Source organism: Neopsephotus bourkii, unplaced genomic scaffold, assembly GCF_033783945.1.
Source record: "Neopsephotus bourkii isolate Nb327-2 ecotype Australia unplaced genomic scaffold, CSIRO-AGI_Nbou_v1 NB_335, whole genome shotgun sequence".
Classification (NCBI taxonomy): domain Eukaryota; kingdom Metazoa; phylum Chordata; class Aves; order Psittaciformes; family Psittacidae; genus Neopsephotus; species Neopsephotus bourkii.
Window position 1 is genome coordinate 940,190 of NW_026900841.1, and position 14,419 is coordinate 954,608.

The following is a 14,419-nucleotide window of genomic DNA, read 5'->3' on the forward strand; positions in this document are numbered from 1 at the left end:
GCTCTTTTCTAGTCAGTGGAGATTTTGCCCTAGAATGAAGCTAAAATTCATAGAATTCTTTCTTTTCTATTTTGTTTGGATTTGTTTTTTACAGAGCAGAGGCCTACCCTGGAGAAAGATTTGTTCTCCCATTTTCCACACTTCTACTTTATGCAAGGGACAAACATTTGGGCACCATCTAGGCACTTTTTGAGTGTGAATGGGTTTGGGAGCAGTGAAGGTGGGAGGGAAGAGGAAAAGGAGGTGCAGAAGTCATTGGGAAGGGCAGACAGATGAAAGGCAGCATCAGAGGTTAAGCACCGGCAGAACCAAAGGCTAGAAGAAATTGCAGCTCTGTGCTTGGCAGAAAGGAGGGTGGCCACTGAAGGGCACCCAAAAAATGTCCTTGATGTTCAGAGCTGTTTCCAAGCTCAAGTTCAGGTTGAAGCGGATCTTCTCTCCTGAATACTACCAAGAAAGACAAGCTGTGATGCCAAAGCCTCTTCCATTACCACCCAACGGATAACACACCCAACGTCCTACCTGGCAAATGGAGGTATTTTAATGCCTAGAAAATTTCTGCCATTGACTTTGAGAAGGATGGCACCATGCTACCAAACCCCATATCACCGGGACTTGCTCTCCTGAAGGAAAAGGGAGCAGTTCCTGTCTGGAAGGTCTCCAATGAAGAGAATGTTTCAAGACGTTAGCTTGAAAATCTCTTGTGAACTCATCATTCATTTCCCAGTGAGGGTATTTTGCTACAAATTCACATAGGTCCATAGAAGATTATTCTGGATATGCCTATATGGAGTGGTGAGAGATCTGGGAAATTTGGAAGTGATTATGGAGTCTTCCAACTGACAGCCTAATCACAGAATCATAGAATAGTTAGGGTTGGAAAGGACCTTAATATCATCTAGTCCCAGTGGCAGGAGGCTGCCATAGGCAGGGACACCTCACACTAGACCATACCACCCAAGACTCCTCTTCATTGGCTTCTAACTGTGACTACAAATACTTCTTAACCACACTGTAAACTGCATTTCTTTAATGTGGGTATGTGTGAGCTTTTCTGTCAGCAAGTTATGCAGGAGAGTGAAAACTAATCAGCACTTAGGAAAAATGTTGTCTCACTGACATTTGCACTTCTCCTCCGTAAGCTGCCAATGAACATCCATCACGCTGGTGGTACACCGTCTCCTTAAGTTTATATAAGCTGCTGCCTGGGAACATTCATTTAAAACACAACCATGTGGACTTAAGAATACCTGAGACTGCTCTTTGAGTTGGTATTTGCTTGTCTTCTCTCTCTGGGAAGAAAGGGGAGGGTTAACAACCTCCTTGAAAGATCTCTGCTAGTACAGGCAAGTGCAGAGCATTTGGGACTCAGACCTTAACTGCCACGACTGAAATCAAAACATGGCTGATGTGTGGGAGAAAAAGCAAGCTGCTAAGTGACCCTGAGAATCCCTGCCTGATCTCTCTGGAGAAAACAGAAAGACTGCCCGAGGCTTGCAACATCCTCCACACCTTCCCCTGCAGCCACCACAGCCAAGCATCACCCTGTTTGCCTCTGAGAGGGACCAGAGGAGATGCAAGAGACTAGATTTGAGGTCAACAAGGAGAGAAGTGGAAAATGAGATAGGAAAGAGATAGATGGATGACGGTGGAAGTCACCAGACTTCTCCTTTCTCAAGCATACTGCTCCACAGGAATCAAAACCCTGAACACTGTTCTATACATTAGACATACTTGAGTCAGATCTTGATTCACCTCAGAGACTGTGCTGACCTTTTCCTGCAGGGGTTTCTATGTGGAACCACAGCCTCAGCCGAAGTTGGAGTTAAATCCCAGTCAAACCAAGGGGATAAGGCACTCTCTGTATGGGCAGCTGAGGCCCCAAGCCCACAGAGATTTCCTAGGACCCATAGCAGAGCTCTGAAGATGCTACATGGGGTTACTAAACCATCTGTGAGGAACACAAGATTTTACAGAAGTATACAAGAGAAACTGCTAATGGGTTTAGATTTACAAGTGAACTTCATTTCAGCATTTCATTTGTACCTGATAAGAATTTAAGGGCACAAGCATAAACATCAGGACAGCTTCTAAACTAGATGGCTTGTTGCTATGTTTGTATTTTGCACTTACAATTGTTACGAGTCAAAAAAAATCCAAGGTACAAGATCAGTTCACTAGAAGAAAGCTAAATATTCAAGAAATGGACCTTTATAACTACTACTGTATCGAGATACTCACAGTTACTGCCAACGTTAAGGAAAAAACACTACATTAAATTGCATTTGGATTTCTCACCGCAAACCTAGAGCAGAAATCTAGAAACCAGGCATGAAAACTTTCCTAAATGTAAACCTCTCACAGATTTTGATACCCTAGGGAAGAAAATTCCCTAGTGAAAAAAAAAAAAAAAAAAAAAAAGAAAAGTAAATCCTAATTTGTGGAAGATAAGGCAGTTGAAATTTCTACAAGATGAGTCAGTCACAGAATTCCAGACTGGTCTGGGTTAGAAGGGACCTTAAAGCTCATTCAGTTCCAACCCCTGCCATGGGCAGGGATACCTTCCTCTGGAGCAGGTTGCTCCAAGGCCCTGTGTCCAACCTGGCCTTGAACACTGCCAGGGATGGGACAGCCACAGCTTCTCTGGGCACCCTGTGCCAGCGCCTCAGCACCCTCACAGGGAAGAGCTTCTGCCTAAGAGCTCATCTCAGTCTCCCCTGTTCTGGCAGGTTAAAGCCATTCCCCTTGTCCTGTCCCTACAGGCCCTTGTCCAAAGCCCCTTTCCAGGTTTCCTGTAGCACTGGGAGCTGGTCTAAGGTCTCCCTAGAGCCTTCTTTTCTCCAGGCTGAACAAGTCCTGGCACACACAGAGATTCACATTTGCGAAAGGTTTTTAAATGGAGGCTCGTTTCAGCTGTAACGAAGCAGTGACAAGCACTTCTGTGGATGATGATTTGGAACCTACATATTAGAAAAAGTAAATCAAGTGGGTGAAAGTGTTACAAGCCCACATAAAACAGTGCCTCCCTTCTAACTGAAAACAGTCTGGGTTTGAGTTAGAATGACTGGAGCAAGCCCCTCTTCAACTTCAGTGTGTGTGGAATGGACTTGAGAAAGTTTGCAGACCTTATAAATTCAACAGGATGAGGGAAGAGCTGAGATTGGAGCCTGTAAAACCTGTGAACTGCTCAGAATGTCATCTGCGGAGACAACAGGTAAAAATCTTTGTTCTGTGAAGTAAACAGTCAAAAATACTTGGATGCGTCAACGAAGTAAAGATTTCCCCTTCATAGCAGCAGTTTCTTGAATCCAGAAGTTCTGTCTTTCCCGTAGGATTTCTAAAATCATAGTTCAGAGGTGCTCCTTTTTTCCCCCTCAAACACTCCTGAAAGTGCACAGTAATCCTCCACTACCTGAATCTCTTCCTCTACTTAGAAGCAAAAAAAGAATTTCACTATTTATTCTATGTAAAAACATAGATTAAAAGCAAAAAAACAACCCAAACCATTTCTGCCCTACTCCACAGGGTATTGAGCTCTCGGCAAAACATAGCTCCAGGTCAAAAGCTTGATGGTCAACTAAACTAAGCCTGAAGGATCTCACAGCCTGGACTGAAGGCTACTGTGTGTGTGAGTGGTGTGCCACCATCTACTCTGTGTTTCTCGGAAGATACTGGAATTTCACTTTTCAACCCACAGGTTTTGAACACAGCAAACAATGAACCAGATTGCTCTAACAGCCTTTCTCCCCTAAAATCTGTTTCTCTACCCTTCAATCCATTATCAGAGTGCAATTATTTCTTTCAGGAAAAGTGATCAGTACTTTTGTACTTCATTCACATGCAAAAGATACTTTAATGAGAAGATCCATCTCATTATTTTCCCTCTGGAATCAATCCGGAAAGGGTCCTTATACATTTCTCCTTTCTAAAATCTCTCCAAAATAGTCCTTATAACTTTCATTTAAGAACCTGACCATGTATCAGAATTGCACCTAGGTGGGATACTTTACCCCCTGACAACTCAGCACTCAAAATGGGATCACTGAACCATGATCATGGGATGAAGCTGGGATAGGCCTCCCTAGGGCAAGAAGAAACTGTTATTTAACCAATTCACAAGATCAACATCTTCACGTTCCTCAGCAGAGCAGAGAACAGGTTGATCAGGATGGCCTTCAAGGAGATGTTCCCCATATACTCGTTTTGGCTTGTGTCTATGACACTGAACTGTCTTGCCCATACTGAGAAACTGCATTTACAGATGGACAGAAAAAGATGAACATAAACAGCACATGATAAAAGGGGAAGGAACTAAATACTACCTTCACTGAAAATTACAGTATCTGGGAAAAAGGAAATTGAGACCTACGTCACCAAGAGCTTTTGAAATACACAGACCTCTGTGGAAGTACTTTCATTGTCAGAAAAGAGAATAAATTGGCAAGTGCAAAATGAGATCACGCATACAGCCATGAAAAGTTACAGGCTGTTGCTAACTATGGAGGCACAAATCTTAAAAGCCACGTGACCTGGGAGAACAAACTTGTATATTGCTATTGCCTTTAAAAACCCTGTTCTTCATTGTGAAATGCTATTTTCCTTAGGAGAATTGAAAACATGCAATCAAACTCATTAGAATGAGAGATGCAGGTTGTGTAAAGGGTAATGGGTTTTTGAAAATCTGGTCTTATTTTGAAGACATATTCCAGAAGGATTTCCTAACAACTTTCCTAATGGGAACTGAACCATTACAATTAAACCCCACACTTCTCATTACTTGATATGGTCATCTGCCTAGGAACTGATCTTCCGCCATTCTAGACAGCCTTATCACAGTTGAACTGAAAATATTAAGTATAGATTGAGACCTACTTACTTGCATTCTCATACAGTTACGAGTAACAGCTCTCAGTACCATGCCATCAGATTTTGCTATCCAAACTGGAAAAGGGTTTCTTAAAAAGCACTCAGTACTGGTTTACCACCTCTTTTATCTATCCCATTGGTAGTCCAACTTGATTCATACTATGCGCAAAGAAGGAGGTTGTTCAGAATAGCAGCTTCAGAGGGCTGGTATTTCACATGGGGGCTTCTGAATGACCACTAGCCCTCAGCGAGGGCACATAACGGGGGAGGGGGCAGCTTTTACATTAGCCAGACCTGCATCACAGCTAAAAAGGACTTCAGCTTTAGCATTAATTAATAGCTGTAAGGAAACAAGAGTGACTTTGAGAGTCCCCAACAGAAATGAATACAATTCCTAGAGCAAACTAACAGAAAATAGAAAATAGAAAGGGTTCCATACCTTAAATTCCTCCAAGATTTTGTAATTTTTCCCATGATATTCACAAAAGTTTTTCACTTCTTTGCATTCTGGACAGCATCCGTTGTGTTCCACTTTTGTACACTTTGGGTGGATTTTAGGGCATTCTGGTTGATCACAAACAGGTCCATCCTCAGTACAGACACAGGGACAGTTGGAATGCCCCGGGAAAAAACGTTCTCCCAGTTTGTACACAAAGCCACTGTCATCCACACAGCCCTTCCCTCGGTAGTCATCAAAGATCAGATTGTCATTGCTGGAGGTCTGGTCCCCTTCATCAGCAGGGTAGTCTTCATGATTGATGGCAGCTGGGGTGACCAAAGCAGGGATTACAAAAAGAAGCATCCAGGCATCATGGATACGAAGAGCCATCCCCCTCCTCAGCTGCTCCATGGGATCTCAATGCCAGATGGAAACAGCTGCTTCCATAGGGAGACCAGTGTTGTGGTCTGAAAACAAATATTTTAAAAGTGAGAAAACCCTCAAGATTCTAATAAATAATGACTTATAAAGGCCATAGTTTCAACCAGCATCCAAGAATACATCAGTGCTTTCCAACTACAAAGATAACCACCACTGTTTCATTCGAATTAAGCCTCTTCTCAGTTGCTGTTAAAGAGAATAAAGCATATGGAATACATAAATTAGACACACATGCCTTTAAGCATATGGGCACAAAATATCTTCATAGAAATGGTGGCTCACAGAATCACCTCATTTTTACTGTTCAGTACAAATTTTCTGATGCACCAGAAACTAAACTAGCTGCCTGAAATTCTAGGGGGATAGGCAGCTCTGATTTCAACACAAGTTTAAGCATGTTGTGGCTACTGTTCCTCTGTGCTATGTATAGTGCACTGCCCACTTCATTAAAATGAGGTGGGAAACCTGAGTTGAAAATGAGGTAAGCATAATCTGTAGGTAGATCTGCCCCCAATACGAAAGATGGTGCTGGGTTATACTTGGTCGATGAGCGGTGGAACAGCATGGAATTTTATATACAGCATTTCTGAAGAGGAAAAGGGACTACCTGGGCTACCAACACAGCCCAGCCTCCAGCAGGTACATATAATCCCAGCAGAAGCAAAGATGTAATTCACCTTCTCCATTATTCAGCATGTCATTCCCAGAGAGAAACGCAGCAAGCAAGATGTTAAGTGCAATGCGTGGAGCCGCTGCAATGTGTTTGCCTGATTAAGCCAGAGCCTTGTTAAAACTCTGGGAACAATGCTGCATGGTCTGACCCTGGAGAGCTCTGCTGAACCAGTTGAGCTGAGGACTGACCCAGAGCAGGAGAGGAGCTTTGCACTGCCCCCAAGGGAGAGTCACCTCCAGGCAAAGGCCCAGCACGCCTGTTGTGAGTGCACTCATGGCTGCCCATGGTGCCACCTCACTGCCACCAATGCACTGTCCTACCTACACACCCAACAGCCAGGGATGCCCCAGCATCAAAATGGTTTCTGACCTCTCCTAAGAGAGCTGGGCAAGGTATTGAAGGAAACTTTTGCATGAGATGAAATACTAGCGCTATGTGGATTAAGGAACACCGGAGGCAGCTCCTGGCACAGACCAAAAATGGACTGGTTGGAAGTGTGGCATTCCTTCTGTTGCTCCGTTCCCATAGCATGCACACACAGCTACACACAGTATACACAAACATGAATTAAACTACACACACAGAGGCAAAAACATACTCCCCTTCCACCCTTCTGGGAGATCCTTTTATGTATTGGGATTTTTGGTGGACTGCAGATGTTCAGCAATTAATTCTCCCTTAATTGAAGCAAAAAAGCAGCAGCAGGAGAAAGAAGGTTTAATCCCAAAGAAGCAGCTAAAGGACCCTGTTGACAAAGCAGTTTTTCCAAAGCCACAACAGAGGGAGACACTGGATATTACACAAGCTTTATCAAATTCAAAAGATATCTTATTAACTGAAGTACTAGCTAGGTTTCCATCACAAGGATTATGCACTCTGTTTCTACTATCAGCAATATCTATTGTAACACGTTGTTTGGGAATCAAGTGATTCATGCAGATGTGGCTGCTTTGTGTATCATCTCCAGAGCTGAGAATCTCACCCACCTACATGCTACAGGTAGGCTGCAACATTGCAGGCTGGGGGGCATTCAGAAGGAAAAAAAAAAACACAAGCAGAAGCAAATGAAGTAATTCATGTCTGGGGAAATGTGGAACAATTGAGAGAATCTGTTGAAGTTTTGATGAGGAAGCTCTGCAAATCATATATATATATACCATATATATATATATAAAAAGTTCTCCAAAGATCATAAATAAGACCACTCTATTTTGCTACAGCATCTGAGCTGTCCCACAGCAACTCACAAGGGCTCTGCTCAGCAGCGATCCTGGACGGCAGACAGACTGCAGACGTCTTGCACAGACAGATTTCAACAAGTAAACAAACGCTGCTCATCTCGGAATGAGTTTACAGATGAACTTTCTTATCATTTCTCATTATGAGACAGGCCAGCATCGTAGGCAAGTCTCAGAGTAAAACATTTCCACCCGCCTTCCCTCACCCCAAGTGAATAATTTACACTTACCTAATCAGGCTCGATCTGAAAGCTGAAAGGGGTCACAGGCCAACATGGACTAAAAGGTTGGAAACAGATTAGTAAAAGCGGTTCGTCCTAATCACATTTTCAGTGTTGACTCACGGACAAACCCTTTTCCTCCACCTCCCATCGCAAAACACGGGAAAGCAGCAGCTCAGCAACCACAACATGAGAATTAAGCTTTAACCCAGTGTTCAAGATTCAAAGCGAGCAGCGGTGAGGCGGTCCAGAGGCTGGGATGCCGCGGAGAAACCCCGATGCCAGCAGCACAGTCATCGCGGCGAACTTGGGCTGGATTTCCTCAGGTCTTGGAGAGGGGGAAGGACCGGGGGGGTGGGGGAGAAGAGAAAAAAACCCATATACATCTATATATCCCCTCCCTATGCCCAGCGGATCTCTTGCGCTCCAAGATTTGCCACGGCGAGGGAGGGAGCGGGGGAAAGGGGGCTGGTTATGCTGTGGGCAGGCGGCGGAGGGAGGGCGGAGGAGCCCCGCGGCCGGCGGGCGGGCAGCCCCGGCTCCCCTGCGGGGACTTCCCGGGCCGGGGGCCGGGCATGCCCGCTGCGGACCGCGCCGCTCCGCGCTCCCGCCTCTTGTTATTGAAATGAATTATAATTGTGGTAGGAAAAGAAGGGGGGAAAAAAGAGGGAAGAGGGGGATGAAACATGAATAAATCCGTTTGCGGAGCGCTCAGGCCCGCGGGCGCGCCACAGCCGCCGTGCCCGCGGGCGGGTGGCGGTATTTCCGCCGCTCCCCGCCGCCCGTCGCCCCAAGTCCTGCTCGCTGCTGCCGGCGTCCGGAGCTTGTGCTGCGGGGGGAGCGCCGCACCGCCGCCCTGTCTGCATGATTAAAACTTCACATCTTTCCTGTGGCTGGCACCGCGGAAGGGGCGCCCGGCTCTCGTGTCGCGTGTGGTGCTACATTAAGAATCAATCTCCTTGCAGTTCGGCTGCTCTGTCATTAGGCGTCATTGTAAAGCTGTTTCTCCAGGAAGGACCAAGAGAGAGTCTTGATGTTCGGAAAAAAACAAGAGTGTCAACAGAAAGAGGGAGAAACTGGGGGTTTTATTTGGTTAAAATACAGAATAATACTCCTTTCGGGCTGTTATTCCCACTGCACACATTAACTATGAAAACAATTTACTAAGCTCTCACTGCTCTCTTGTCAAACCGTTTTTTCCCATGAGATTAAGGTTAAGTTCAGCAGCGTGCTGGTCCTCATTTCCAGAGACAAACCTTACCGTCAGCACCCCCGGAGAGCAGCAGCCTTGCCTGGTGATGGAAACCAATGCTGTGCACTTTGCCGCTGTGGCCCCGCAGGCTGGATTGCTGCCCAGATGCAACTTGCAGAACCTTAACAGATCCATCGCCACTCGCCAGAGCCACGACCTGACCTGAAATTCAGGGGAAAGTTATCGAGGTTTGCAAAGGCAAAGCAAGACAGTGGCGCTGGGAGTTCTGAGATCGTCGTTTTAAAGATGTCCATGCACGTTCCTGTTGTCTGAGATAAATTATCGGAGAGTTGGACAGATCAATAAAGATGAGATTGGATTTTGGAGCGATTAAGTGAATCTGGGAACCCCAGCATGCTACTCATTAGGAGCACAGCTATTTTCCTTGTATTTGGATACAATTACTCAGGGCCAGATTCTGAACCAGAGACTGAGCACAAGAGAAGTAGATGCTGTTCAGATACTTGGAGGTATTGGCATCAGACTGTGCTCTTAATACTGCTTTTCTTGTACAGGTCTGTAAGAAATTAAGATCACAGAATCACAGAACGTTTTGGGTTGGAAGGGACCTTCAAAGGTCATCTAGTTCAACCTCACTGAAATGAGCAGGGACATCTTTAATGTGGGTTTTCAGCCAGGTGTCAAGGATGTCAGGTATCTGGTTGGACTTGATGATCTTAAAGGTCTTTTCCAACCTAGCTGATTCTATGATCCTCCGATTCAATTTAGCTGAACTGAGTGCCTTGTTTCCTTACCCCCTTAAGGAAAATGATGCTAATAAAACTGTTAATATAGAATTTGGGTATAGAATTACTTGCCCAGCCACCAGCTAAAGATTCTCTCCTTTTAGAAATTAACTATAGGAATCATGAGTTTCATGTACAAAAATAAAGAAATAAAAAAAGAGGATCAATACACTCATTTCAAGGCTGATGTGGGCCTCCCAACATTGGGATCATTGCACTGCCAGTCCTCATCTTGGTCAAACACCTTTTCCTATTAGGAGCAAGTTCAGTATACCCTCCAAATGATTACAGCTCTTTTTATGTATCAGGATTTTCTCTCTGAAAGCAAAGTCATAGCCAGCAGAGGAATAATTAGTATCGACTTTGACAAAGTCAATCTGGCACCAATGTCATCATTTTTGTTAAGATTATGAAAAACTGAAGTTATTTGCTATTTTTAGTCATTCAGATTATTCACCAAGTACCCAATGGGAACATATTGCCAACAGAAGTTAGTATGGAGGAATCTGTCCCAGTCTGAATAATGCACAAGCCATAGGGCCTTGGGTGTGCCTATGTGATGTACAGGGAATATATCCAGGGAATATATTGTCCCTCCATTCAAAGCAATTCTTAACAATGATGTTCTCTGCTCTGGTCATTGAGATCTGATGATTTCGTTTGGCAGCCTGGGAAGTAAACAACTGCCCTTTTCTCCATTTATCCAAGGAAACATACAGCCAAAAAGATCTTACAAATGCGCTGAGAATATTTAATCACAAGTTATGCTTAGCGTGGTCATGGATATTTGTGAAAGAAAGGGAACTAGAAAGTAGAACTAACCATGATAAATATGCCCTATTTGCAAACCTTTATAACTACCCGGCTTCTTCATCTAGAACAAAGCCTGACACAGCAAAGATCTGTAGGATGGATTAGAGTGTCCAAAGGAGCAGATGTGAATATTTATTATAAACTCTTCCAGCAATTCTTTGCTGACAGAAGCATTGCATATGGATTTCACTTGCAGCCAGACTCTCCAGGCAGTCGCTGGGATGACTTCTGTAGGAGCCAAACAAATGCCATTTCGCCTGGAGCCCTGACACCACAACAGCTGGGCAGGGGGTTAATGTCACTTTCAGCTTCTCAAACTCAATAATGAACCCACTCCTTACAAAGAGAGAGGGTCAGGAAGGAGAAAAGGTTTAGACAACAGCAGTTAACATCCAGAAAGTAAGGGCAGGACAGACTAATAACTGAGACAGCAGCTTCCATGTCTAACTCACCCCCTCACACCCTCCCGTTTTTCTAAACACTTTGCTAGGTAAGTCATACGCCTGAAGCAAAATCACAGCACTCTTATCCAGCCAGTCCATGCCAGCATCCCGACAGTACTAGGAAATGACAAAACCAATAGAGAAGAATAAAAACCAACTAGCAAGGAGGTGCAGTAGTAAACTGCACATGCCTTCATTGCCTGTACATGCTGGGGAAAGGGTTTAGGTGTATGAGGCAGCCCTGACGCAGAATGATTCTTTTCACAGGAATTTTTGTTACCTGAGTTATGGTGTATTACTGTCGTGACTATGAGCACAGCCACTGCCTTGCTCAGTATCAGCCACATGCACAGGCAAATATGTGTGAGAGGGAACAAAATGGGAGGGGAAAGCACAACATAAGAACATCTCATTTCACTCACCCTTTTATGTCAATACTGATCTATGCGCTCATAAGAATTTGTTCATTATAATGCAAACTTACTCCCTCCTTCCTTCCAAAAGGAGATGTTTCCTTTTGGAAAGAGGGAACAAATTGTGTTTTATTGCTCTTTCAAAATGTTCTCCAATTAGGAAAGGAAACAAAAACTATTACATAATAGTCATGCAAAGCTCTCTTTTAATGAAGAATACTTACTTCTGCACTGACAAAGGCACTTCGATACAACACGCAGAGGAAGGTAAAAGCCTGGAGGTAAATTTTCCTTCATAGCTTTGACCAAACTGTCAGGTGGGGCTGGTCTATGCAAACCCACTGAACTGAGCAGTTACACTGATTTGCATTGAATGGTTTCTTGCTTAGAAGATGTAGAGCCTCAAAGACTCTGATCTCCAGATCTCACAGCCTCTAGATCTCCAGCTCATGAGGCTTCCAAAAAGCCTGCTCTGGATCTGTTGGTGCACCTCCCAAACAGGCAAGACAGGGAGCTAAAATGAAGCTGTGCTTTGGCTGGCCCCACACCATTCCCGAGCTCATCCTTCTTCCTCAAACTGTCAGACAGGAGTGGTGACAAAGCATCAATGGATGCTTTTGTTGCCACAATGGAGAGACATACAGTAGCAGTTTTTGTACTAATTATAGCTGATTTGCTGTTGCGCATTGCAAGAACATAGGTACTAATTTTTCTGATGTATCCCTATTATGTCCTTAGAATAACATAAGCTCTGACCATCTGGTCATTTGCTTCAGAAAGAATGCAGTGAGTTAGAAAAGTTAGAGAGAGAAAGCCAGCAAAGGCAAATAAAGGTATAAACAACTTCTGTGCAAGGAATCGTTGAGAGGGATGACAACTTACCCCAGAAAAAACTATTTGTGCACTAAAATGTACTTGGCTGATCATGCTTTCTCCATATGCAAACCTCAAGCTTCAGTCAGCCTGTGACATCACCACTGCTTCCCTCCCTGGGGACCCATAAAGAAATCCAGAGCTGGGACAGACCCCAAACTACCACTCAGGTGATGTGGGTGAAACATGGAGTTTCCATCAAAATGTTGGTCTGACTCTTGGCTAAATGGGAGCTGCAAGGCAGCCGAAGCTGTCAGGAGCTGTGCAGCACGGGACAGGGTATTTCTGAACAGTCAGCTTGCTCCTTGGGCGGCACTGAATTTCCTCTGAGGAATCAGTGCTCTTCAGCTCCCTTTTCCCACCCAGCATTTGCATAAGCTACCTCTGTAGGTTTCCAGTCCTGGTGTCCTACAGAGAAAAAACTCTGTCCCTGATCTCATATGTGCTACCTCACCAAGCTGGCAAGGCTCTTGGTTTTAGGCACTGATTAATTACAAGTGCGGTGCTGTTGTTTGGGCTGGAAATACATTTGTATTTAAACCAAAAATCACTCATACCCTCTAGAGAAACTATTTCTATTGCTAAAACCATATCCCTACATTGTTTTGAAACCAGAACAGGATGCTGAAATTATTCAGTACCTCAAAAGATGTGATTGCTTTTAAGACACGCACCCCCCTTTGGAGAATGAGGTACTTAAAATTAATTATCTTGTACGGAAATCTGGCCCTGCACATTTTCCAAATGTATATCAAGTTACAGGCCTAAAAAATGCCATGAGCATAAAGCGTCAAAAGCTAGAATTTGGCAAAAAAGAAAAAAAAAAAAAAGTAATTTTACTGGAGTCTCCACACCGACCTAAACATGTGAGCTTAAAAACAAAGTTACTATGTTCAGTGAATCTCAGTACATATTAATAAGCAACATGCTTTTTCTCATCTGCAAGGAACTTTGCATACCTGTGCTGCTATACAAATACTAACAAATCCAGAACTACTCCAGGCATACAATATGAGATCCATCTCCTGCTTTGAACTGGTGGATACATTTAAAATAGTCCTGGTATGTTGAAGCAATCTTATTTGTTACTGCATTTCATCAGAAGGCAAAACTATGCAAGATTAATTCGCTGGATTGATGGAACCAAATTACTTGGGGTGGAGGGAACAAAACCTGTACTTGTCAGAAGACAGCTTGACAATTTATATTCCATAAGATCCGAACAGAAATCATAGCCATGATTACTGTAAAATGAATTTTGAGTAAAGCCTTGCCAAAACCACAGTAAGTACTGCTTCACTGGTTTATGCGTTCAAACAGCTGGAATGGACTGGGAAAGCCTAAAAAGCAGACCAGATTACTGGCTCTGACAGTCAATAAATTATATTGGCCAAAGCCTTAAGATTTCATCTTAAAACAACAGACCCAACCTTCCCGCTTTGCCCCAGCATATCCAGTTCATGCTGCAGACTGCTACATATGCACACTGATGTGTCCAAACAAACGACCACCACCAAGCCTCATCGGTGAGCCCTTTATAGGCACATTGAAGCATTACACTTTTCTTCAGGCAAATTAAGTTATAAATGATGCAACATTCCATTACTGAATACTCTAAAAATTCCTATTTTGCCAGACACGTACTTCATGTTTCTAGAGTAGTCTAGCACCTTAAATGTTAATAAAATAGTATTGTAACAAAAGTCACAAACTCCACATTTTGGTGTAGCCTATTAGGCTGAGACGTTCATAACTCGTAACTAGCTGTTTGCTACCTCAGAATAGTTTTTTCCATAGACTCAGTAATTAACATTAACTCTTTTGCTCAGATAGAGTGCAGAACAAGGACAGTGAAAGATGGGAAACTCTGCTTCAGCATAAATTTACTCCCAGAGCAAACAGACCAGTTGAGGTGCTGGATTTGGACAATTGCTTCTAATAAAAGTATAGCAACTCCTTTAGACTTCCTTGTGAATAATTCAGATTCAGTAACTTTCACAA

The 14,419-nt window shown here is 43.7% G+C and overlaps 2 protein-coding genes across 4 annotated transcripts in view; both read right to left on the reverse strand.

The window, feature by feature from the left end:
- The window catches only part of VWC2L (von Willebrand factor C domain containing 2 like), a 52,326-nt gene extending 43,483 nt beyond the window's left edge, over positions 1–8,843 (reverse strand). For all 3 annotated transcript variants that reach the window (XM_061348078.1, XM_061348076.1, XM_061348077.1), the window contains exons 1-2: positions 7,888–8,843; positions 5,306–5,772 (exon numbers count right to left, since the gene is read on the reverse strand). In XM_061348078.1, the coding sequence (XP_061204062.1) occupies positions 5,306–5,716 (411 nt within the window). In that variant the 5' untranslated portion in view covers positions 5,717–5,772; positions 7,888–8,843. The remainder of the gene's footprint in view (positions 1–5,305; positions 5,773–7,887) is intronic.
- A 101-nt stretch (positions 8,844–8,944) lies between these two features.
- Positions 8,945–14,419, reverse strand: part of SPAG16 (sperm associated antigen 16) — a 422,997-nt gene continuing 417,522 nt past the window's right edge. Inside the window, 1 exon segment of the mRNA XM_061348067.1 lies at positions 8,945–9,292. Within this exon segment, the coding sequence (XP_061204051.1) occupies positions 9,117–9,292 (176 nt within the window). The 3' untranslated portion in view covers positions 8,945–9,116.